General features: G+C 55.2%; 1 protein-coding gene across 2 annotated transcripts; it reads right to left on the bottom strand.

Annotated features, from left to right (window-relative positions):
• Positions 1-1,052: 1,052 nt before the first annotated feature.
• UBAC1 (UBA domain containing 1) lies at positions 1,053-24,637 on the bottom strand (the record flags this gene model as incomplete). 2 transcript variants are annotated; one of them, XM_080709616.1, is made up of 10 exons in its annotated part: positions 1,053-1,168; positions 5,551-5,689; positions 6,523-6,609; positions 9,750-9,972; positions 10,949-11,057; positions 11,302-11,404; positions 13,662-13,769; positions 18,237-18,310; positions 19,890-20,010; positions 24,500-24,637. In XM_080709616.1, the coding sequence occupies 10 exons, from the start codon at positions 24,635-24,637 to the stop codon at positions 1,053-1,055; spliced, it is 1,218 nt and encodes a 405-aa protein (XP_080565742.1). The 2 variants fall into 2 exon arrangements, with proteins under 2 accessions (XP_080565742.1, XP_080565743.1); XM_080709617.1 differs by lacking the exon at positions 5,551-5,689 and having other exon boundaries at positions 1,139-1,168.
• Positions 24,638-25,554: the final 917 nt, after the last annotated feature.

The raw sequence follows: 25,554 nt of genomic DNA, 5'->3' as shown, positions 1-25,554 counted from the left end.
ACTGCACCACCAATGGCCACCACGCAGAGCCAGAGGGCCTGCCCCATGCTGGCTGGGAGGTCTTTCGATCCTCAGCGGTCAGGACAACAGTCTCTTCAACCCACAGAGGAAACGTTCCCTTCCACCCTGGAAGTCTAAGTGGGCAGCAGGCAAGGGAGGGTCTAGTCCCTGGCATGGGGTTGGTGGCGCCAATTTCAGTCAGTGAACGGACAGGTTCCTACAGCAGCTGACTCAGCGCAAAAGCCTGGGTCCCGCCCGTGCCCACTCGCTAGGGCCTCAGCTGGCCATGGCGGCCAGCGCGCTGCAGCAGAGGGAGCTGGGAACGCCTCGGCTGGCTGCTGTGTGGAGCTCGGCGAGGGAAAGCACCTCTCATGTAAGCATGTGTGATGTTCACGTGGACGAGACAAGGAGAGGCGGCTGGAGGCCTGGCACGACCACAGTGCCCGACTCCGCTGGCTGCGGCGTGGGGACAGAGCTGGGGTAGCAACGCCCAGCCCAACACCCAGCGAGAGGTCTGCCAAGGAAGTGCTCGACAGGACCCCAAGGTACTGAGTGGCAAGGCCACCTGCCGGGAGAAGCGGGCACTCACTAGGCCCGGGCAAGCACGAATACCAGGAGAAAGGACGAGGACAGATAGGAAAGGGCTGTGTTTATTAAAGACGCCGTGTGAGTCCTGGTCAGGCGAGCACGCCTGACCTAACACTGGGTGGGAACGTGCCTTCCTGCGGATAACACACGGCCTCGGTAAGCAAACACCTTGGGTCAATTCAAGTAGCATTTCAAGAGCCCGTGGAGCACTCTGGAGAGAAGGCGACGGCTCAGCTTCCCAGTGCAACAGCCATGTTCTGTAAACACCTGTCATAAGCTAAGAATGCAGCCTTACCGTCGCACAAGTCTGTGAGCAGTAGGGCAGGGAGGGAAGCAGCTGCGGCGCTGGCGATCTGGGCCCTGGCACGGAAGGCGGCTTCTGGGCAAAGTCCCCCCACCCCGGCCCGGCCCGGCTCGGCCTGGGGAGGCCAGTGCAGCTGGACAGCCGAGGGGAACAGCGACGCCTACGTGCGGTTCAGCGTCTGGAAGATTCTAGAGATCTGCAGCATGACCGGGCCCGTCTCTGGGTCGTTCATCCACTGGGTGCTGTTCAGCGGGTTCTCCAGCATGTCTTCAAATGCTGTGGGCAGACAGCAAAGCTGAGCACCGGCTCCCCAAGGGGCCAACAAGCCAGGGTGACCTTCCTCCTAGTGCCCTCTGAAGAGAAGGGCATTGGCTGCCAAGGCTGTCAGCAGCCTACAGACCCCACTGTGCCTGGCTTTTTAAAAAAAATACTACACTGCCGGTTGTGGTGGTGCACATCTGTAATCCTAGCACCTGGCAGGCTGACAGGAGGATTGCAGACTCGTAGACAGACTCAGCAACTTAGCCAGTCTCTCAGCAACTGAGTGAGACCCTGTTTCCAAAGAAATAGGGCTGAGAGTATAACTCATAGGTAGACTGTCCTTAAGTTCAATCACCAGTACCAAAAAAAAAAAAAAAAGTACATGCACTGACATAAGGCTCAAAGGTGCACTCCTTTAACTCCTGTGCCCAGGAGGCCGCGGCAGGAAGACTACAAGTTTGAGGCCAGCCTGGGCAGCTTAACAAGACCCTGGTCTCAAAAAGTAAAAAGGGTAAAGCATGTTTCCCAGTGACTGAGCATCCCTGGGCTCCACTCCCCACTGCTTTCACAGTTTAAAGAAGGTAATGGAGCACTTCTTCAAAGTGAGCACCGGAGGCAGACACGGCGCAGCGCACTGGGATCCCAGTACGTGTGAGGCTCGGATGGGGGCTGCAGGTTCAAGGACAGCCTCGGTAAGTAATGAAACTTTCAGCAACCTAATGAGACCTTGTTTCACAAAATAAAAATAAAGTAGGGCTGGAGGTGTAGCTGGGAGGTAGACTGCCCCGGGTTCAATCCCCAGGACCACAAAAAAGAAGGACAGAAGGAAAGAAAGACTGACAGACTTTTTTCTGTGTGTGTGTGTGTGTGTGTGTGTGTGTGTGTGTGTGTGTGTATGTGCATGCATGTGTGCACGTTCCTGAAGAGTGAACCCAGGGGTATTCTACCTCTGGGCTACATCCCCAGCCCTTTTTAGTTTTTGTTTTGAAACAGGGTCTTTAGGTTGCTGAGGCTGCCCTTGAACCTGTGATCCTCTTGTCTCCACCTCCCAAGTACTAGAGTTACAGGCACACACCACCATGCCCAGCTGAAAACTGACTTTCTAAACCGTTTTACAGAGCAGTTCCCCAAAACCTAGCTGCCTTTTGGCAAAAGCCCGTGACCCGCCCACGCTCAACCCGAACCTTAGGAGCCGCAGCCCCTGAGGGTCGAGGACTCCGGCCAGCCGGAGCTCCCGGCCTGACTGTTCTGTGCATGTGTGACAGCATCCTGGACCTGAAGCCATCATCTGGTGCTGTGCTTAGGAGTCTCAGAAAGAACTCTGGAAAGGCAAGCTGGGATTTGCGAGAAGGAAGGACAGGGTCAGGGTGGCAACTAATGAAGTAAGAAACTGTCCACGGCTCCAGCACACGGAGCTGGACGAGAGTGTGAAGGCAAGAGTGGAGTATGGAGAGCCACACGGATGAGTTCTGAGGAAGGACCTCTGCAGTCGCCTCTCAGTTTCAAAACACCGTACAAGATTAATGGGGAACGGAAGGTTTGCAGTATGCACCCAAGAGCAGTGTCCTTAACATACAACACACTACCAACAGAGCTCTGAGACTGACATCACAACTGGAAGAAAACCAGACACCAGATACTCGTGGTCAACACATAAAAAGACCTACAAATGGCCAGTATCAGAGGATCGACTTTACTAATAAATACGAGGAATGCAGATTGAAGCAGCCAGGTCTTAGTGTACGGAGTGAGGATGGGGTACCCTGTGGCTGGCAACAGCCAGCGGTCAACCGGTAAAGCAGGCTGAGGAGCCACAGGAGGAAGCTTAGGGAGCCCCACAGCCTCTGACTCGGTCATCTGATGTCCAGCGGCTCATCCTTGGGAAATGCAAGCTGCACCCAAAGAACAGGGTACCAAAATCTGTGCGGCAGAACATCCCAAAACATCCAGGTGGGAAACCATTTAAACTACCAGAAAAAAGAGGACCATGTCTGTTAAAATAATTTGCAGCACATCTCCAGAATGGTGCTCACTCTGATCACTTTGTTTCAGAAAGAGGAAGAGAGGTAGACATCAGCCAACCACACAGGGGTCTCACCAGACAGGACCGACCACTCAGCACCCACAACAGAGGGAAAGGAGAGACCTTCATCCAGCCCAATGTGCCACAGAAATAAACCAAAAAATAACAATGTCAGTAGTGAAACCTCAAAAGAAACTGCTGAAAAAGGCCTCAGGGGCTGGGAAGTCGCTGAGTGCTAAAGCACTTGCCCAGCACGCACAAGGCCCTCAGTTCCAACCCCAGCACCAAAAAGAGAAAAAAAGAGAAAAAGAGAAAGAGCTCTAGGCGACCTACAGGTCCACAAGGCGGCACTTACTATCCATTACAGTAAAAAACAGCAGCGGAAATGGGGGGGCACGGTGCCCGTGTACAAAAGACCAGTGAGAAGAGCCAGGCGTGCCGCGCTTGTGATCCCCAGTGCCCGGGAGGCTGAAACAGCAGGATCACAGGTTCTCAGCCAGCCTCGGCTACTTAGTGAGGCCCTCTGCAATTTAGTGAGACTCTGTTGCAGAATAAAAAATCGGGTTAGGGGTGTAGCTCAGAGGTAGAATGCCCCTGGGTTCAATCCAGCACCACACACACACACACACACACACACACACACAAAGACCACCGAGAATGAGATTGAGGGACTCACACAAAGACAAGACACTGCCCCAGATTTCAGGGCTGGGACCAAAGAGGAAACCCCTTCCTTACACCGTGCCACACCCACTTTCAGGTAGATCACGGACTTACACAAGCACAGAGAAAGTTCAAAATTTTCAGAAAACATAAAGAATGTCTTCCTGAACTTGGGATAGATTTTCTTTCAGAGGTTCATAATATGAAAGAAACAGACATGTTTAAGTCTGTTAATACACAGGACTTCTATATTTTAGGACGAGTCTATAAGGGCCAGACACTGAATGATAATACTTGCAATACAAATAGTTGGTAAAGGAAGAGTGTCTAAGACATGAAGGACTTTCTGAACGGATGAGAAAAAGAAAACCAGTTACACAGGAGGGCTGGCGAATGAGCAGAAGGCCCTCGCCAACCTAGTCCTGTTTCTGAAGAGCTCTGCCCAACACCGGGGAGCGCACTGACGCTCCAAGGCCTGCCAGCAGTGACGCCTGACCGATGTCCACCCGGAGCCGGCTCCCAGGAGGCACAGCCCGCGACCCAGCCCAGAACGACGCTGGCTTCACCCACGTGCGTTCAAGGACAGCGACGAGGAGGCGCAGAGCAGCGCCGTGTGCGAGGAAACCACCCAAGTAACAAGGACAGCAGGAGAGACGGCCCCGCCGCACGACGAGATGAAGTGCTTTACACCGCATCACAAAACAATCGCGGTGAGTCCCAGCACCACCTAAGAAGTGGTTCTGCTGCGCGAAGGGAGGAAGGGGAGCGCTCGGGGATGCACACAGGGGTGGCCAGCTCTCCAGGAAGCCCAGGAGGGGCCGGACGGCGGGCTCTGGAGAGGGGAGGCGTGCCCAGAGCTCAGTGGGCAGGACTAGCCACCTCTGCATCCACGGGCTGGGCATCCTGGACTTAATCACTGAAGAGGAAAATCCCCCCCAAAAAACTGTGTACGTATTAAACATGCACGACGGTTTTCCTTGTCATTATTCTGTAAACAATATACAATATCAACGACCTACACAGCATTTGCATTGTGTGAGGGGTTCCTAGTAACCTAGATCACCTGAGTACATGGGAAGATGTGCTGTAAGTCATAAGCAAGTGCCGCCACCTCAGAGAAAAGGCCTGAGCGCCTGCAGCACAGGGACTGAGGGACAACTACATTGGTTTTGTTTTGTTTTTTGTGGTACTGAGGATGGAACTCAGGGAATACACTCCCACACCTACTTTATACTTTATTTGGAAACACGTTCTCACTCAGTTGCTGAGAGCCTCACTCAGTAGCTGAGGCTGGCTTCGAACCTGTGCGATCCTCCTGTCTCTGCCTCCCAAGTGCTGGGATTACAAGCGTGCACCACCATGCCTGGCTCCAACTATACTGGTTTTTTATTTTTATACTGAAAGGTATACACAGCTATTAGACTCATTACTCTTTAAAGTTACAAATACTGCATACATTTCTGTATGTCTAGGCATATCACAATAGAAAGACGATTACCAAAGAAGCCCCTCATAAACAGTGAGCAGGAGCCAAAGCCACGCCCCCCTCACGCCTCCCCAGGCACGCCTGTCCCACAGGGCAGACGCGACATAAGCAGGAGCGCCTGCAGGACACAGACTGGTGGCATGGCGGTCCTACCATCTCAGCGGCACTGTGCTGGGGGCGGCCCGCCATGTGCCCCACCCGGCCTGGCGTAAGAGGCATACGTACCTAGCAAGGTCTTCGGATTGGTCAGGCCCAGCTGCACCACTGGGTTGTCCAGGATGGCCTGAAAGAGAGGGCTGTTGGGGTCGATGCCCTGGTCAAGCTCCTCCGGGGACGGCTTCCGGTCCCCTAGCAGCCACTCGCACTGCAAACAAAAGAACACAGGAGCAGCTGTTAACTCCCTCTGGAGACACATGGCCTGGCCCTCCAGCGATCCTGAGGGGGTCCCAGCTGATCTGACTGGAAGGACCCTGACGTGAATAAACCCAGCCCACATGAGGAGCCGGGGTCAGGCCCGTCTGGAGAGAGAGGAGGCACTGGCCTTCTTTGCAGACCTGGTGTTGCGGCTCAATCTGGTCACCGTGCTAGGTGCTAGCGCGGTCCCTGCTGCGTCCAGGGAAGGAGTCCAGCCTGACTGCGGTTCTTTACCACCAACCACGCTGCGAACTCTGGACACGCAGACTTATCACTGAGCTCAACTCTGTCTACAAGTGAAGGCCACCAGACCACCATGCACCGCCTCGGGCCGAGCGCCCACCTGCAGATGGCGTGTCCACAGCACAGACTCTACCACTGTTAGAGACTGTTTAACAAAATAAGTCCATAAGCGACACTCATCCGCCCACAGAACATGCACCGAAAGGTACTGTTCTCAGCCCGGTCTGGCGGCACAGCTTGTCCTTGTCATCCCAGTACTTGGGAGGCTGAGTCAAGAGGATCATAAGTTCACAGCCAGCCTCAGCTACTCAGTGAGACCCAGTTTCAAAATAAAGAATAAAAAATAGGGCCTGGGGTGTAGCTCAGAGGTAGAATGCCCCTGGGTTGCATCCCCAGTACCAAAAAACCAAAGGTACTGTTCTCAGGCAGGACCCAGAACCTTCTCGGTGTTTTCCTAACGGTACCACCTGAGCCGCCCGCCCCAGCGTTTGGCTTAGGCTGCACGGGGAGTCAGGCCGCAGAGCCTCCCGCAGTACTCACGGCAGCGTTCTGCTGGTTGCTGTTCACTCGGAGGGCGTCTATCACTTCCTTCTCCTCGAAGCCCATCTCCATCAGGGAAATGACGGCCTAGAGGGAACCACAGTGAGTCAGAGCCCCGCACACAGAATGCGGCTGCCAGGGCCCGGCCCGGCCCATGCACTCCACCTCAGTAACAGTGCCTCGGGGGTCCTGAAGTAACTACACCCTGGGGTTCTAAGTCTGCTTTCCTTACAGCTTGTCTGAAATGGGTCTTGGCTTCGAATATCCTATGGCATGGAGGCGCCAGAGCGCTGCAGTGAGCAGCCCAGGGCGTGGCAGCACTCCCCAGCAGGTCAGCCCACCCGGGCTCGTCCTGATGGTGGGCTCCAGCCAGCCCCAGCAGCCACCGTGTGCTCAGCCAGAAACCCTGCCATTCAGGGAGAGAAAGGCCAAGCGGTGGCCCCAACTTACACACACAAAAATGTACAGTACTTTGTTAAGAAAGAGGCTTTTATTTAGATCTTACCTCGAAAAAAAAGGAAACTAAAATCAATTTAAAATCTAATATTTAACAAACTTAGGCTCTACACATAAAGCACAATAACCTTTTCTTCAATCTGGGGGAGTGGAGGAGGATGTACATTTTCAGGAAAATCAAGTAACAAGATAATACATTCTCAGCCAGGTGTAGTGGCACACACCTGCAACCCCAGTACTTGAGAGGCTGAGACAGAAGGATCGCAGGTTCGCAGCCAGCCTGAGCGACTTACTGAGGCCCTCTGCAAATTAGTGAGACCCTGTTTCAAAATAAAGAATAAAAAATAGGGCCAGGCATGGTGGCGCACACTTGTAATCCCCACACTTGGGAGGCGGAGACAGAAGGATCACACAGGTTCGAAACCAGCCGTGCTGGCTTGAGACCCTGTTTCCAAATAAAAATATAAAAAGTAGATCTGGGAGTATAGCCCGGAGGTAGAAGAGCTTCCATGAGAACCCCGGTACCACCGAAAAAAAAAAAAAAAAAAAAAAAAGGATAAAAAGTAGGGCTGGGGTGTAGCTCAGAGGTAAAATGCCCCTGGGTTCAATCTCCAGTACTGAAAAAAAAAAAAAATTTCTCTCCTTGATGCTGAGCATCTGTTTAAAGGGGCCAATTCTGTAAAACAACATAAGGGTCCACCCACCTTGCTGGCCTCCCCTAGTCCTCTGAAGGTAAGCCCCCCTTGAGGCCCCTGCTCCCTCTGCCTGCTCCGCTTCTCAGTGCTCCACTGAGCCCCTGTGAGGTGTGTCTGCCCATCTGCCTGCCGTCCAGCCGCTTGGGACTGGACAGTCAGAGGTCTCGGGGACTGAGAGAAGGGCCTGAGGTGGGAGGCACAGGAAGGCCGGCTCACAAGCAGCCCCGCTCCGTGACGGTCTATCTCCCTTGCTCTCCTGGGTACTTTCAGGTGCAGGGCTCACAGTAAATACTGGCGAACCTAGGTATCAAGCTGTATAACGGGCTCAGAGGAGCTCAGGGGTAGAACACTTGCTGAGCATGTGCAGACCCTGCACCACCCCCAGCACCAGGAGTGAAATGGAGTAGTCTGACACCTACTGCCACATCCAAGAGCAAGATGACCATCTCTGTCAGTGTCGATAAAAACCATTCTCGCTGGGCGTGGTGACGCACGCTTGTAATCCCTGCGCTTGGGAGGCGGAGACAAGAGGATTGTGCTGTTTCCAAATAAAAAAAATATAAAATGGGTCTGGGAGTGTAGCCCAGAGGTAGAAGGGTTTCCAGGAACCCCAGTACCACCAAAAACAAACAAACAAACAAAAAAAAACACTCTCTCTTGCTGGGTATGGTGGTGCACACCTGTAATCCCAGTACTTGGGAATCTGAGATGGGAGGTTTGCAGGTTCAAGACCAGTCTTAGAACTTAGTGAAACTCTGAGAAACCTAGCAAGACTGTTTCCAAACAAAAGAGGGAAAGGTTTGGGTGTATCTCAGAAGTAGATTCCCCTGGGTTTGATTCCCAGTACCAAAAAAAAAGGACTCTCGGCATGCTGCGAGCCCTCAAGCTGGGGGGGTGGGGGGGGCTCTGCGCCCCCACGGTGGCTGTCCTGCCCTCAGCAGGGAGGGAGCAGCAAAGGCTGCCGGGTCTCAAGTCCAAGCCAGTGCTTCTGAGGCTAGCACCCGACCCTTGTGGGCATCCTGCCTGACCTCAGCACCAGCTCAGAGCTGAAGGGCAGAAGAAGGGCCCGTGTGCTGCCCTCAGGCCCATGGCCTTCTGCAACGAATCTTCTGCATGGTATTTGAACACAACAAGGTGAAGCGAAGGCGTGGCAGTGGAAGAGGGTCTCAGGAGAACGAGTACACTAAAATTAAGAATGAAAACCTGCACTTCAATATGAAGGGCAAGAGAATGAGACGGAACGTGAACTAACCAGCAGCAAATCCCACAGGGACCAGGCAGGACCAAGATGTGAGAGGACACGAGGCCCCAGCCCAAGAGCAGCGTGCAGGGTAGCAGCACTGGCCGTGACCCTGGCTCCCTGGAAGAAGGCCTAAGCCGGATGCCCTGCCATTCCTAGGAGCACGTTTAGATAGAGCAGAAGGGCTTTTAAATGCAAAGATCTCAAAAGACAGAGAAACCCCAAGAAAGAAACAGAGAAAACCCAACAATGAGAGTATGAGAGCTAGGGCTGTCCTACCCCAAGGCCCCACAGGCAGAAGGTGGGCAGTGGGCCTGTGGGCGGTGCAGCAGACACCCAGACCCCGCTTGAGGCCAGCAGAACACATGTCCTGGTCTCTGCAGGCCCACATGGGGAGCCAGAGCGCATACGTGGCCGTGTGGCCCACACCACAGGGACACCTGGGCCTCAGCACCACCAGGACACCTGCTCAGCCCCAGAGGCAAACTCAGAATCACCTTGCATGGACACCCTACGGCCTGGCCTCATGGGGCCCCAAGGGAACACACCCACCCCACCCAGGACCTGACCCCAAGAATCTGGAGAGCAGGCAGGGAGCCCAAGCGAGCAGAGCTGCCATCTGCTGGGAAGCGCCCATACAGCACGACAGCAGAGAGGGGCGAGCGCATGAGCCAGAGCTGGCAGGCAGGAGGGGACAGCTTAACACAGCTCCGCGCTCACGTCTGCCCAGCTGCCTGTGGACGCCCGCCCGGCCCTCCGCGTGGGCCCTGGCTTCCTTACACGCAAAGCCACAGCCAAGACGCCAATTCCACTCGCACAGACACAGTGACACATACCCGAGCATCGGCCCGGAACTCCCTTTTCCTGCGAATCTTCTTGAAGATTTCCGTGAGCTCATCCCGGGCCTCATCATCTCCCGTGCTGGTCCCAGCAGCGGCGTCAGGGGCAGAGGCTGCAGCACCTGCTGGAGCCGGTGAGGCCTGGCCTGGAGGGGGCATGTCGATGGCCGGGTCTTCTGCATGCTCGATTAGCCACTCCATGGCTTGAGGCACTGACATGCTGCAGGAGGCAGGACGCTCTTCCACCTCTCCCAGGCCAGCACCGAGGCCCTCCCATCCCATGGGTGCCCGAGAAGGGCCACTGCTACCCCGGCAAGCTCACCAGCAGCAGGTGACCCCCACTGTAGGACGGGAACCTCCATGCGGCTCTTGCCTGAAGCCAGCAAGGCCCTGGTCACGGGAAGTGCAGACTGACCCAGGGCCATCCTATCACTCAGCTACACTTTTTACTTTTCTATTTTGAAACAGGGTTTCACTGACTACCTTGCACTGGCCTTGAACCCGTGACCTTCCCGTCTTAGCCTCTCAGGTACGGAGCTGAAGGACCCATTTGCTAAGCAACGGGTACCAAGCACACGAGCATCCGGGAGTCCGGCTGCACAGAGGACACAGCCCCAACCCCCTGTCTCCGGGGCCTTCGAGTGGGATCTGAGCAAGCAACGGGTACCAAGCACACAAGCATCCGGGAGTCCAGGCTGCACAGAGGACACAGCCCCGACCCCCTGGTCTCCGGGGCCTTCGAGTGGGATCTGAGCAAGCAACTGGAAGCACAAGGCTCGTGAGGATTCCTAAAGAGCCGCGGCCCTGCTAGAGCAGGCTGGACTCAGCCACACAGTGGCTCGGTGAGCACTGAGGGATGGCTCAGTTAACTACGCTCCTGAAGAGGGAGAGGACGTCAAACTCTAGTAGCCGGGTGCAGTGAGGCACGTGTTAGTTCCAGCTACCTGCGAGGCTGAGGTAGGAGAACTGCTTGAGCCAAGAGTTTAAGAGTAGCCTGGGAAATATAGCATGAGCACCTCCCCCAAAACGCTCTGAGGTAATAAATTAAGCTACAGCTAAGACACACATGTACTATGCCTCTTTTAAAAATGCACACATATTGGAAACGATGCAGTCAGAGACTGAGGGGAGGGCGTGACCCAGGGAGGCCGCAGGACCCGGCCCGGGGCCTCCAGAAGGAAGGCACCCTGACGTACTGGTTGAGCCGTAGCGCCTTGGAGGCTCTGCTCTCGGGGAAGCCCATCTCCGTGAGCTGCCGCAGGGCGGTCTCGTCCACGCGCTCGTCCTCATCTTCATCCAACATAGCTGCAGGTGAGAGGACAGCCTGTCAGCGCCCAGAGTTCCACAGCCTCATCGCACACCAACCGTGGCCGGCAAGCGTGTGAGATCTCAGAGAGCCGCGGCCCAATGCCACTCACTAGCCCAGGCCAAACGGAGGCAGAGGGCGCTCCGACCTCCCTGGCCTCGTGCTGCGGGCTGCAGCCCCTCTGCTGTGGGGAGCGGCTGGGGGAGCGCAGAGTGGCGCAGGCAGTCCGGGCTCTGCCCATACCGTTTGCCTTCTTAAACAACTCCACAGCGTCAGGGTTCAGCGCTAACAGCTTCTGTGCCACCTCGATGAGAGACACCAAGATTTTTCGGAGTTCTGTCTGGAACTGCAGTGGGGAAAAGGAGAAAAGATAATTTCTCTAAATGGCCAACAAACCTACTTGGGCCTACAGCAACCCCCGTCCTCGCACTCACAATCTGAGAGTCCAAACCATGTTGCCTTCCTTCAAGGGAGGCCAAACCCACTGAGCGGAGGCGGCTGGGGCCAGCGCGTCTCCTCAGGAGGAGGGAAGGGCTCTGCATGCACAGAGGTGCTGCAGAAAGGGCCTCTCAGCTGTGGCCAGCGTGGAGTCCGAGGCACCTCCATGGTGGCACTGAAGACAGCGGGGACCTGACAGCAGGTCTGCCAGCTGCTGGAAGCACCCCTGGAAGCCACCGCCTATCAACAAGGCAGCTGGCAGTGCCATAACGACCCTCTGAACCAGCTCCCAGCCAGGACAGGCCTGGACTCCAGGCCTTGGTGAAACCCCACACCAGGCCTGACGCACAGAAGCGGAGGCGCGGAGGCAGTGCCAGCTGCTGCGTAAGGTTTCCGATGCCCCGGTCAGCACAGAACTCTCTGGAACAGACCCCAGGAGAGGTTGTGAAGTGCTCTAGATCCCATGGCAGTGCTGTGGCCAGCTCGCTGCTGCCACATGCCTGAGCCTCAGCCTGCCCAGCCCGCATGGCTGCAGATGCTTCTTTAATGTGGGGCTTTCCAGTCCAGAGCACCTTGAGAACCAACCTTCTTAAAAGCTGCAACATCTGCCCAGAGGTACCTACCTTCTGACCTGCTTCAAAGTGTCTTTTAAACTTGTTCTAAAATAATCTCAGATGTAGGAAAAGCTGAGAAGTAATAACAGGGCTGAACACCTTCCCTGGCTAATCTCAGATGTAGGAAAAGCTGAGAAGTAATAACAGGGCTGAACACCTTCCCTGGCCTCCTGGAGCACTTTCCTACTTACTCATTTGCTTAGCAATTCATTTACCTGTCTATGTATTCATCTGCTAAACTCGTGTGTGTGAGTGTGTGTGTGCGCGCGCGCGTAAGTGTGTGTGTGTGTGTGTGTGTGTGTGTGTGTGTGCGCGCGCGCGTGTGTGTGTGATGAAGGATTGAACCCAGGGGCATTCTACCTTCAAGCTACACTCCCAGAACATTATTTTTTTGGGGGGAGGGTCTGAGAATGGAAACCAGGGGCATTCAACCTCTGAGCTACACCCCCAGCCCTATTTTTTATTCTTTATTTTGAAACAGGGTCTCACTGAGTTGCAAAGAGCCTCACTAAGTAGCTGAGGCTGTCTGTAAACCATGATCCTCCTGTCTCAGCCTCCCAAATGCTGGGATTACAAGTGTGCGCCACCACACCCAGCCTAGTCTTTTTTTTTTTTTTTTTTTTTTGGTGGTACTGGGGGTAGAACCCAGAGGCTTTCTACCTCTGGGCTACACTCCCAGACCTATTTTATATTTTATTTGGAAACAGGGTCTCACTAAGTAGCTGAGGCTGGCTTCGAACCTGTGTGATCCTCCTGTCTCAGCCTCCCAAGTGTGGGGATTACAGGCGTGCACCACCACGCCTGGCTTTAGTCTTTATTTTTGAAACAGGGTCTCACTAAGTTGCAGAGGGCCTCACTAAGTAGCTGAGGCTGTCCCCGAACCTGTATCCTCCTGTGTCGCCCTCCTAAGTACTGGGATCCCAAGCATGAGACCATGCCCGGCTCCTTTATCATTTTTAATTTTTTTATTTTTTTGGTGGTACTGGGGTTCCTGGAAGCCCTTCTACCTCTGGGCTACACTCCCAGACCTATTTTATATGTATGTATGTATGTATGTATGTATGTGTGTGTATGTATGTATGTGTGTGTATATATATATATATATATGTTTTGTTGTTTTTTTTGGTGGTACTGGAGGTGGAACCCAGAGGCTTTCTATCTCCGGTCTATACTCCCAGACCCATTTTTTATTTTATTTGGAAACAGGGTCTCACTTAAGTTGCTGAGAGCCTCACTAAGTAGCTGAGGCTGGCTTCGAACCTGCACAATCCTCCTGTCTAAGCCTCCCAAGCGCGGGGATTACAAGCATGCACCACCACGCCCGGCGTCTATTTTATATTTTTGAAACAGGGTCTCTTACACCTGCGCGGCTGGTTTCGAACCCGCGCGATCCTCCCATCTCCGCCTCCCAAGCGCGGGGATGACAAGCGTGCACCACCACACCCGGCTCCTTTATCATTTTTGAGGCAGGGCTTACTAAGCCGCCCAGGCTGGCCTTGAACCTGCCCTCCTCCTGCCTCGGCTCCCAAGCATCTGGGACCTGGCACTCACATCTCTCATGGTGGTCTGCACTGCGGCCCGGTCCGTGCTGCAGGCCGGCAGGTTGGCTGTTGCCCGGAGGATGGCGTCTCTATCGGGGGCCTTCTGCTCTTGTTTCTTCTGCAGAGAAAGCGGTGTGACAGTCAGAAATGATCCGGAATGTAAAAGGCATCACCATGAAACAAGTTACGGGCCCCAACTGGAAAAAGGCCCCGCGTCCTTCCGAGATAGACCAGCGAGCCCCTTGGCACGCTGCGGCATCCAGACAGAAGCCCAAACAAGACAACAGACACGATCCCACTGCTGGAAGCTAGTGTGCTGGTGAGGACAGAGAAGGCCCCAGAGCGACGCCCCGGCGGGGGGCCACGGGCTGAGCGAGAGGGCGGCAGAGGAACCGCAGGCCTGCAGCGAGGCCTGGGGACGGAGCATGCGCCTGCCTGTATGCGCTGGAGCCTCTGCATGGAGGTAGAGGCAGAAACTCGCAAAGAAAAAGGGTGGCAGAGGAAACAACACAGGGAGAGACCGACACACTCTCCAAGGACGGGGAGCCCCAGGCGCGGCGGGCAGGGCGAACCCCAGAAGCAAGGCAGGGGAGTCGGTGCCACAGCGGGGCCAGTCCTGGGAACCAGGCGTGGCCAGCTCCAGCACCTGGCTCAGCAAGCAGCTCCCTGGAGCACTCATCCTGAGAGTGCCAGCCAAACGCTGCAGCCCAGGGGAGGGAGAGGGCTACCTCCTGCACCCCCTCACGAGGCTCGGCCTGGCACTACCCACATCAGGGGCCAGGAGGACACACAGCTATGGGGTGGGAAGGGGCAAGACGGCTGGGTCCCCACCCCACGGTGAACCACCGAGCAGAGAACACCAACCGACTCCAGGGCCTCTCGGGGTGATGGACAGCCAGGGACGGTGGGCAGACAGGAGGGAAACTCCCAAGATGAGCACCAAAGACCAAAATAAGAACAGGAGGAACGAAAGCCAAGCCAGGGAGGGGGCACAGCAAGCACCGCAGCCGGAGCATGCCCGGGCACCAGCCAGCAGCCAGCCCGGGAAAGGCGCAGGCCACTCAGAGGCCAGGGAAGGTGACCCGCAGGAAGCAGGCCCAGCCCCCTAGCAAGAGCTGTGGGAAGAGGAAGCAGGGAGAGGGAACTGTCAGAGGATCCAGAACTCCAGCCTCCAGGCTCGTGTGCAGGCAGAGTGAGGGAGTGCCCAACACCAGGTCCCCAGGGGTAGGGGAAGGAGACATGAGCAGGTGTCACGTGGCGCCAGCCGGGGCCCCTTCCAGCACCCAAGACATCAGGCTCCAGCAGAGAGGGAGCGAGGCCAGAGATGCCGCAGGGTGTGGGAGGGAAGGGTCCACCGTGGGGTCGGGCTTCGCCACTGCACAGCCAACTGCAGGAACAGCACGATGGCCCACAGCGGCCACAGCCTGGTCAAGTGGGGCCTTACACAGGACAGGGCTTCTTCTGGCAAGCGGAGCCAACTCCTCAGAAAGTCCCCTGCTAGCTGTGAAGCTGGCGGGCCAAGGAATGCAGGCTGCCTCCAAGAGCTAAGGGGAGCCCCATGCTGGAACCAGCTAGGAGACAGGGCCTCTGCCCTAGGACTGCAGGACCGGATCCTGCCGACTGCCTGGGAAAGCCTGGAAGCCTCCAGACAGGGAGGCTCTGACACCTTGCCTTCAACCCAGAGGCCCTGGGCAAAGAAGCCAGCTGAGTCTTCTGGCCGAATGGACTGTGGGCAGGAGATGAGTGCTATTTTAGGGAGATGATCTGTGGCTGTCTGTTACACCGCACCAGGAACCCTGCGCACACTCAACCCGGGTGAAAGAGCAAGACCTGCTGGGAGGAGGCAAGGGTTCCAGCAGAGGCAGAGGCTGCGGGAGCCCCAAGCAAGGCCACAGTAGACGACCTAACACACGGACCACGCGTTCAGAGCGTTTATCAATTCTGCTGAAAAAAAAAAAAGAAAGAGCGAGGAGCTTTAAAAACTAGGCGAGCCGGGCGTGGTGGCGCACGCTTGTAATTCCCGCACTTGGGAGGCAGAGACAGGACAGGTTCGAAGTCAGCCTCGCTGGCTTAAGAGACCCTGTTTCCAAATTAAAAAAAAAAAAAAAAAAAAAAAAAAATATATATATATATATATATAAAATGCGTCTGGGAGTATAGCCCGGAGGTAGAAGGGTTTCCAGGAACCCCAGTACCACCAAAAAAGAGAAAAAAAGAAAAAACTAGGCGAGCAAGCAGATGAGGAGCTGATTACTGACTCCGGTGAGGTTCTATGAAAAGACAGATCATCGTTTGTTGTTGTTTGGTTGGTGGTTTTGTGGCAAGGGGGATTAAGCCCAGGGCCTGCACATGCCAGGTGAGCATTCCGCCACTGAGCTGTGCTCCCCAGCCCAAGACAGGTCATCTTAATATGCTTGGCTTGCGGCAGAGGACGGAAATAACAACAGTCTTGGAAGCACTGCCGGCCCTCCATCCAGCATTCTGCTCAACACCAAGGAGGGAGGGAAGGCTGGGGCAGCCACATCCTGCTACTAAGCAGTCTAGAACTGGCAACTCAAGCAGTACAGATGTATTACTTAGAAATCTGGAAGAGAACTGCTAAAGATAATAGTTGAAAGGTTTACGAGTGAACCAGGCGTGGTGGCGCACGCTTGTAATTCCAGCATTCGGGAGGCTGAGACCAGAGGATTGCGGTTCATGGACAGCCTCAGCTACTAAGCAAGGCCCTCCACAACATAGTGAGACCCTGTTTCAAAATAAAGAATAAGCCAGGCGTGGTGGCCACGTTTGTAATCCCCGCGCTTGGGAGGCTGAGACAGGAGGATCGTACAGGTTCGAAGCCAGCCTCAGCTACTTAGTGAGGTTCTCAGCAACTGAGTGAGACCCTGTTTCCAAATAAAGTATAAAATAGGTCTGGGAGTATAGCCCGGAGGTAGGAAGTCCCTGGGTTCCACCCCCAGTACCACCAAAAAAAAAAAAAAAAAAAAAAAGAATAAAAAATAGGGCAGGGGGGTACACAAAGCCTCCCGAATGCTGGAATTACAAGCATGTGCCACCACGCCTGGTTCACTCGTAAACCTTTCAACTATTATATTTAGCAGTTCTTAGCTCAGAGGTCAAATGCCCCAGGTTCCATCCACAAACCACAAAAAAAAAGAGAAAGGTTTACAAGTGGTCACCTTCAAGAAGTATTCAGGTATAGAGGAATATACTGATTTTTATTTTTATTTAAAGATTGGTAATGTTATTTGACTTTTTAAATATGTTATTTTTGAAAAATTATCTCATAAAACTATGAAAGAGCATCTTACAATATCTTATTTTGCAAACACATGAAGAAGAAGAAAGGTGGATTCATCAAAGTAGCTGCGCTGTGTCCTTCAGGCTGGGGTGGTGTTGGGACCCCCCTGTCTACACTAGTCATGGGGCCTTTAAGTCTGAATACCAAGGGTCAAAACTGTTATTTGAGAACTGCCGGCTGAGCCGCAGCAGTCCTCAGAAGCAAGCGCGGCTGGGGCGGGCAAAGGCCGGCCCAGATCTGCCTGCCCTAGATGGGTGGGGCAGCCGGCCTGTGGGCTCGCCTGTGCTCACACCCTGGCCAGCTGTGCCTAAAGATAAGGGCGGCTGGAAGCCTGGGCACACTCTCCCCCACATCCCTGGACCAGAGGCGGCCCCCCAACAGCTCACCTCCTCGCAGGCATGGGCCCGGCCCCAAGAGTTTGGCCCGCACTGTCTGGAGTGGACACTCGCCCCTCACCGCAGCATTCCCAAAGAGACCCCGCCCTCTGAGATCAGAGAAGCTGACTGAAGGTGCGGCGCTGCACAGCAGGGCTGCTCTGTACGAGCGCAGGCAGAGACTGGTGTAAGGACAGAACAGACCGTCACGGGCACGCCTTACACGCAGGAGACGGGCTTCCTAAGCAACGAGCTCCAGGGTGGCCACTAGACCCGAGAAGCTGCACGGCTTTCCCCAGGCATCTTAGATCCAGGAAAGATGCGAATACAAATCGCCCATTGAGCGACTCCAGGACAACCAATTCTGTCTCACAGGAAACAGCCGAGGCGGGCGGCAGCCGCGTGGCCTCGCTCTCCCGTGTGCCTGGGCGCACTGTCTGTGGAGTCTATCAGCAGCCGTCCTACACTGTTCTGTCAACACCCATCTGCTGCCTGCAAGGAAGAAGAACGGAGGCCGAGCTGGACAGGGCCGGGGTGGAGCTGCACCCAGAGCGAGCCTCCGCTGGACAGGGCCGGGGTGGAGCTGCACCCAGAGCGAGCCTCCGCTGGACAGGGCCGGGGTGGAGCTGCACCCAGAGCGAGCCTCCGCTGGACAGGGCCGGGGTGGAGCTGCACCCAGAGCGAGCCTCCGCTGCCCTCGGCATCTCCAGACAACTTGGCCAGCCGCTCACCAGCCAGGGACGGCCAGGCTCACACAGCTCAGCCTAAGAGAACCCCTGAGCCCGTCTCGACTGGAACTAAGGATTTTTCTGGGCAGGTAAATAACTAGTATATGTCACATTTCTTAACAATCTTAAATACAGAAAACTTCTACTGATCAAGAGTCCCAGCTGCAAACTTTGCAGCTTACCTTTTCTCCTGCTGAGACGTCGGCCATCTTAGGAAGTGGAGATGGAGCACGCTTCTTTATCAACAGCAGGACATCTAGGAAAAAGAGCACATATAGCCCTCAAGCTGATTACATCTCACAACCAAAAATGGCAACGAGGGTGCTGGCTGCCCTGAAAACAAAAAGCAGGAGCTCCCTCCAGGTCCCTCCCTCACCCAGCAAGACCACCAACCGCTGTTTTTTTGTTTGTTTGTTTGTTTTTGTGGTACTGGAGGGTGGAATCCAGGGGCTTTCTACCTCTGGGCTACACCCCCAGCCCTATTTTATATCTTATTTGGAAACAAGGTCTCACTAAGTAGCTGAGAGCCTCACTAAGTAGCTGAGGCTGGTTTCGAACCTGTGGGATCCTCCTGTCTCAGCCTCTCAAGCGCTGGGATTACAAGTGTGCGCTAGCACGCCCAGCAAGCCCTCCGTTTTCATGATGTCTTGGAGGCCGTTGCCGATGAGAAGCTGGCTGAGGACCACCGCAGGTGACCCGTGGCCCAGAAAGCAGGCACGGTGCTGCTGACAAGCACCCCAGGGCCGCCGGGAATCTCACAGAGCACTCATCTCCGTGGGCTCAGCTCTGAGAATCTGCAAGGCTGCAGTTTGGTCCATTACCCCCTCTCTCCCATCCCCAGGGAAACTCTAACACCGAGCTATGTTCCTAGTCCTCTTTACTTTTATTATTATTATTCTTTTGTGTGTAGGGGGGTACTAGGGATGGAATCCAGGGGTTCTTCTACCTCCAGGCTATACTCTCAGGCCTATTTTATACTTTATTTGGAAACAAGGTCTCACTAAGTTGCTGAGAGCCTCACTAAGTAGCGGAGGCTGGCTCCGAACCTGTGTGATCCTCCTGTCTCAGCCTCCCAAGCGCGGGGATCACAAGTGTGGGCCACCACGCCCGGCTTCTTTACTTTTATTTTGAGACAGGATTTCACCAAGTCACCCAGGCTGGCCTGGAAATTGGGATCCTCCCGCATCGGCCTCCTGAGTCACCGGATTACAGAGTTTGACCTTAACCCTCAGAGCGGACAATCTGAGGTATGAATGGTCTAACATCCACCGTGACGGGTCACCCTCCAGAATTAAAGGCTTTATCTGAATGACACAGAGAAGGCTGAGGTTATCTCTGCAAGCACCTGCAGACACAGGACTATGGAACGAGGCGGGTGCCCGCGAGCGCCTTCCTGGGGCCGGAAGCCACCACAGCAACCACTCCAAGCCCAGAGCGGAGCCTGCGGAGCCCCGGAGGCCGAGTCTGCTTTGAAACCAAAACAGAAATGAAGTCTGTGCTCAGCTCCCAGGTAGCTGCTCGCCCAGCTTTGGTTTCTACTGACTTCCACAAATACTCCATGGCACACACTTTTTTTTTTTGGGTGGTACTAGGGGTGGAACCCAGAGGCTTTCTACCTCCAGGCTATACTCCCAGACCTATTTTATACTTTATTTGGAAACAGGGTCTCACTAAGTAGCTGAGGCTGGCTTTGAACCTGTGCAATTCTCCTGTCTCAGCCTCCCACGTGCTGGGATTACAAGCATGTGCCACCACGCCTGGCTACACACATGGTTTTTAATAAAGGAAAAATAAACCAAAGTAGACTGGCTTCCGGGCGCCCAGCGGCGCCTTACCTCGGTCCTGGACGTTCTCCTCTAGGATGGTCTTGGTGTCGCTCAGCACCCTCTCTGAAGCAGCATGCAGCAGCTTGTGATGAGTCACACTCTTGGGGTCTTCTAAGCTCCCGGGAGCACACTGGGGGAAGTCAGTAACATATTCCTAAATAGAAAATCAACCGTAGCACAGAAGCTGACACCCCAAGCCATAGGGAAGTGAATGGTTTCCCTACCAGCTAGGACACTAAAGCAAGCTGGGCGTGGTGGCGCACGCTTGTAATCCCAGCATTGGGAGGCTGAGACAGGAGGATCATGGTTTGCGGACAGCCTCAGCTACTTAGCGAGGCCCTCCGCAACTCAGTGAGACCCTGTTTCAAAATAAAGAATAAAAAATAGGGCTGAGGGTGTCGCTTGGAGGTAGAGTGCCCTGGGTTCCATCCCCAGTACCAAAAAAAAAAAAAAAAAAAAAAAAAAAAAAAAAAAAAAACAGAGCCAAACTCAAAGAAGCCCGTCAACAACAGGCTGGAAGTGCCGGCCTCAGAGTCCCCAGGCCCCTGATCTCACCCCAGCCCACTGTGGCTGACGGCGCCCAGCCGGAGCATGCAACCCCTCCCGATAAGCGGCAACCCACGTGGTGTCCTTAGTCTGCAAATATCTGGGAAGCGAGTTTTAAATGAAAATGGCTTCACGGTCTATGATGACATGAAGTACTGGGTTTGTTCTGTGCACCTGTTTTTCTTTCACAGTCACATGAAAGAGAGAAGAGGAAGAAAGACGAGTGGCTGCCAGGGGCCAGGACCCCGGCGCGCAGCGAGCCCCACGAAGCCCACGGAAGAGCAGCAGCCAGCACAGCGGCCCTGGCTTGGCCTCCGACCCACTGGGCAAAGCCATGCCAGGCGCAGCCCACGGGCCCCGAGCACACAGGCCTAAGTCCCCTGGAAGGCCTGGGCACCGGATGGGCAGTGGAGACATGGATGGCCGGAAGGCAGCCCGCACACAGCAGAAGAGCGCAGCCCCTCAGGCACATACCACAGCCCACGGGCACTCAGGTGACCTGAGAAGCCACCTCGGTGGCCACAGGCCTCGAGGTCCAGGAACCGCAAGGACACCCATGAGGTCACATCCAACTTTGTAACTACCATCTAAAGCACTCACAGCAAATTGCTGGCAAGGGGCCTGGCGGGCTTGAACCAGACTCCTCTCTGAAGACACTGCACGCCGTCCAGAACCTCAGCACGCCTATCACCGCCCACAGGAGGCCGCTTGCCTTTGGACACCACCTACCTTATCACCAAGTGCACGAAGACCCCGCCGATGCTCAGGAGCCAAGTGACGAAGGCGAGGCCAAGGGGCACGATGTGGAGCCCAGCCAATACCAAGCCACGCTCTCACCCCGGGGCAGAGAGCTCCCACCTTCCCTTGACTCGGCTCCCACAGACACCTAGGTGTGCCTCTCCATCGCTCTAAAATTCACAACTAATTCTAGCTGACTTGTCAAGCTTGAAATACAGTCTATGAAACAGTTTTCCAGAACAATCCTTATCCTGACTGCCCAAAGAAAGAAAGAAAGAAACAAACCCTGTGCCCCGCAGTGTGTTGAGAGCACACCAGGAACAGTACCTGCGCACAAGCCACCCGCACAGTGCGCGATGGCCACTTCCACCTCTGTCTACACGTGCCGGGCATGGCAGCAGGACCCCGGCAAGCCTGCAACCAAGGCAGGGAGGCCCCGACACCCTCTGTCCCCTGTCCTCCCCAGAGAAGTCATGCCTCAGCCTCTGCTCATACCAGATGCCACCTGTCCCTTGAAGATGACAGGACCCGAAGCTTCGCAGGAGATTTTAGCAGCCATTTTTTTTTTTTTTTTTTTTACAGTACTGGGGATGGAACCCAGGGGCATTCTATCTCTGAGCGACACCTCACCCCTATTTTTTATTCTTTATTTTGCAACAGGGTCTCACTGAGTTGCAAAGGGCCTCATGAAGCAGCTGCTGTTGTCCTCGAACTGTGATCCTTCTGTCTCAGCCTCCCGAATGTTGGGATTACAAGCGTGCACCACCACGCCCAGCTTTTAGCAGACATTTCAACAAGGTCTGTGCTCTGTTCTGGCACCTGGATCACAGAAAACCCCACTATACCACACAGGCAGCTTTTTAACATCATTAACCCTATTAGACAGGGGTCACTGAGTCACCAGTCCTGGGCAACAGAAGCTGGAGACCATCGCCACAGGAACTGACTTCGGATAGAACATGGAAGGCCGAGAACAGCCATCCATTTCCAGGAGACTCATGACAGTGAGCCCTCTTCATATAGCAAAATGTGCCCCGAGTGCTGGGGGAGAAAAACACCACCAGCCTAGTCATGCACAAAGGGAACTGGGCAGAGGGGACACAAGCTGGACACACACCAGGCCTGGCTGCCGCAGCTATAACACACAGGGACTGTTTCCAGGTGACATTCACGTCCGCCACCTGAGATGCCTCTGTTCTGACCACTACATTCTGACTGCCAACGGGGTAGCAGGATGTAGAGATGGGGAACTTCCTGACAGCTAAGCCCCTGAATCCTGTAATCTGTCCCATGGTGTGTGAGCCCCTTGCTGCTCCAATCCTCCACACCTGGAGAGACGGCAGAGTGGAATGAAATCTCCACTGGAAGGAGGAAAATAACCCCCAAATTTCAAATGATCCAATCGCAATACCATCTGAACAACAAATATCAAACAACTAGGTATGTCGAGATCAACTGCCTAATTAACCTTAAGTGCTCCTGAAACTTACTAGTGAGCATCTGTGGACCGCCTGCTGTTCCCCGTCCTCCAACACTACGATGACAGTTACATAAAAGCTGTACCATCAGAGTTAAGCCAAACGCCACACCAATGCAGGTAACATCCCGCGTCCCTGCAGCCAGGGCTGACGATCCGTTCTCGCCGATTCCATTCATCCGCACATTTGCTTTGGGGGCCACGCTAAACCAAGCTCTAGAGGAGCCTGTTCCGGTAAGAGGGGCACAGCCCCCACGGGAGGAACACACACGCCAGCTCTGACGGCCGGGCCAGGTGCCGCGATGTCCCATCTTTTAGCTGGCGCTGTCCTGGTGGTTTTCTAGACAGCAAAACCACCCAGGTCGGGCCAGAAGAAAAACAAGGCCGCCTTGCACACACACCTGCCCTGTGCGCCTGAGCCTTCTTGAGGTGACCAGAGGCCAACCTCACGATTATATGCATCTGCTGTGTCCCAGGGGCTCTGCTCTCAAGTACTAGGGATTAAACGAAACCAGGGGCACCCTACCTCCAAACTATACCTCCAGCCCTTCTTATTTTTTATTTTGAAACAAGGTCTCATTAAGTTGTTGAGATTGGCCTCAAACCTGTGACCCTCCTGTCTCAGCCTCCCAAGTACTAGGATCACAGTGTGCACCACCATGCCCAACTTCCAGAAGGGTTTTGAAACCGGCCTCTAGTCATTCTGCCTTTGGCAGCTATTGAACACAACACTTGAGGGATGAGAAACTATGCTTGCAAACAGTGATAACTGGAAGCTTATCTTCAGAGATGACAGCTGTATTTTAATACAGACAACTTACACACTTGCAGACATGTAACTTTCCTTTTTTTTCTCTCTTTTGCGGTACTGGGGGTGGAACCCAGGGGCTTTCTACCTCCGGGCTATACTCCCAGACCTATTTTCTATTTTATTTGGAAACAGGGTCTCACTAAGTTGCTGAGAGCCTCACTCAGTAACTGAGGCTGGCTTTGAACCTGTGCGGTCCTCCTGTCTCAGCCTCCCAAGCACGGGGATTATAAGCGTGCGCCACCACGCCCGGCTAGACATGTAATTTTTACATCAAGTCCCCACTAACAACCTGTGGCCATCTTTAACCTGAATTCTGACAAGAAACACTACATCGTGTCAAGTACAGCCCTTCCCTCGGCCACCAGGGCCTGACAGGACAGACATCTTACCAGGCCTGAGTCAAATTTAGAGAGGCAAAGCCCTCAAGAACTAATTCCAGAAACTAGCGACCTACAGGAACTCACTACACAAGAAATATTTCATGTGAATACACTTCCACGAGTGGCACTTCCTGCAGGGGGACCCCTGTCGTGGGTCTCCCCAGCAAATCAATTTTACCCCCAAAGAAAAACAAGAACTCGGGGGCTTGTCCCACCGTGGCATTATTTGAAATGGCTGCAGGGAAGAGCCACCCCACACCCATAGGTGGACCGGAGGAAACGGCGGCCGCAGGCTCTGCAGGGAAGGGGAAGGGGGCTCTTGCGGAAGGGACCCACTCTAATTCTCAGCGCTCGGGGAGCTACTGAAAAAACCCTCACAGCACCAGTAAACGAGCACAAACACGAGCCCGCTGTCAGCACTTCGGCCTCGCTGCCCATCTGCCCCACCTCCCCTGGCAGTTGCAGGACCTGAGCGAGGGAGGCGCAGAACGCGCTCGGCCCGGGCGCTCGCTCGCCGACCGGCTGGGGCGGAGAGAGCGCCCGCAAGGCGTGGGGCGAGAAGTCAAAGTGCTAGAAGAAAACAGGGAGACGCAGCCGCGGGCAGCGCTGCCCCTTCCCGCGGCGGAGCGGCGGCCGGGCAGCCACGGCGGGCGCGGGCCGGCCTTACGTGCTTGAGGCAGCGCTCCTTGAGCTTCTCCACCGAGGTGTCCTCGGCCGCCTCCTCCAGCCACTCGGCGCCATCCGCGGCGCAGATGTGCAGCCGCAGCACCTTGCCCGCGAAGATCTTCTCCTCCTGCACGAACATCGCGCCGGCGCCCGGGCCGCGCCCGCCGCCCGGGTCCGTGAAGGTCACCGGGGCCGCGGGCGGGCGGGGCGGGGGCGGGGCCGAGCCGCCGAGCTCCTTCGCCGGGCGCGCCGCCGCCCCGCCCCGGCTCCCGTCGGCCCGGCGCCCGTCACCAGCGCCGCCCGAGCGGTAGCCTCGCTGCCGCCGCTGCCGCCGCCGGGGGCGCGCTGTCGCCGCCGCGCCGGAAGTGCGCGACGGGCGCCGGGGCATGCCGGGAGATGTGGTCCTCTGGCTGGCGCCCCGCTCCCGCCGCCGCGCCGGAAGTGTATAAAGGACGCGCGCGGGCCTGCCGGGAAATGTAGTTCTTTGGCAGGAGACGTGGTTCTTCGGCGGGCACCTTCCCCCATCGCGCCGACGCAGAGGGAGTGCGTCACGAGCGTGCCGGGTGCATGCTGGGAGTCGTAGTTTTCTGGCAGGCGTCCGCGGGATCGCCCGAAGGGCGCGACAGGTGCATGCTGGGACTTGTAGTTCTCCGGCCGCCACTTTCCTAAGGCGCCAGGAGCCACCAGTACACCTGACCGCTGGTGGGTCCGGGCGAAAATGGGGCTTCAGGTCAACCCCGGATATTAAGAGTTTGCCGAAGAAAAGATGTGAAATGTCGCGGTCATGTGATATTGACTTCAGGCTAAAGTATTACTTTGGATCTATTGGGTTAAATAAATTATTAAAATTTATTTTAGCCGGGCGTGGTGGCACACGCTTGTAATCCCCGCGTTGGGAGGCAGAGACAGGAGGATCGCGCAGGTTCGAAGCCAGCAGCGTTGGTTTAAGAGACCCTGTTTCCAAATAAAAATATCAAATAGGTCTGGGAGTGTAGCCCGGAGGTAGAAGGCCCCTGGGTTCCATCCCCAGTACCACAAAAATAAATAAATAAATAA

This window comes from Muscardinus avellanarius (genome assembly GCF_963383645.1).
Source record: "Muscardinus avellanarius genome assembly, chromosome: 13".
NCBI lineage: Eukaryota > Metazoa > Chordata > Mammalia > Rodentia > Gliridae > Muscardinus > Muscardinus avellanarius.
The sequence above is the reverse complement of the archived record's forward strand: the minus strand, read 5'-3'. Positions and strand labels throughout refer to the sequence as shown.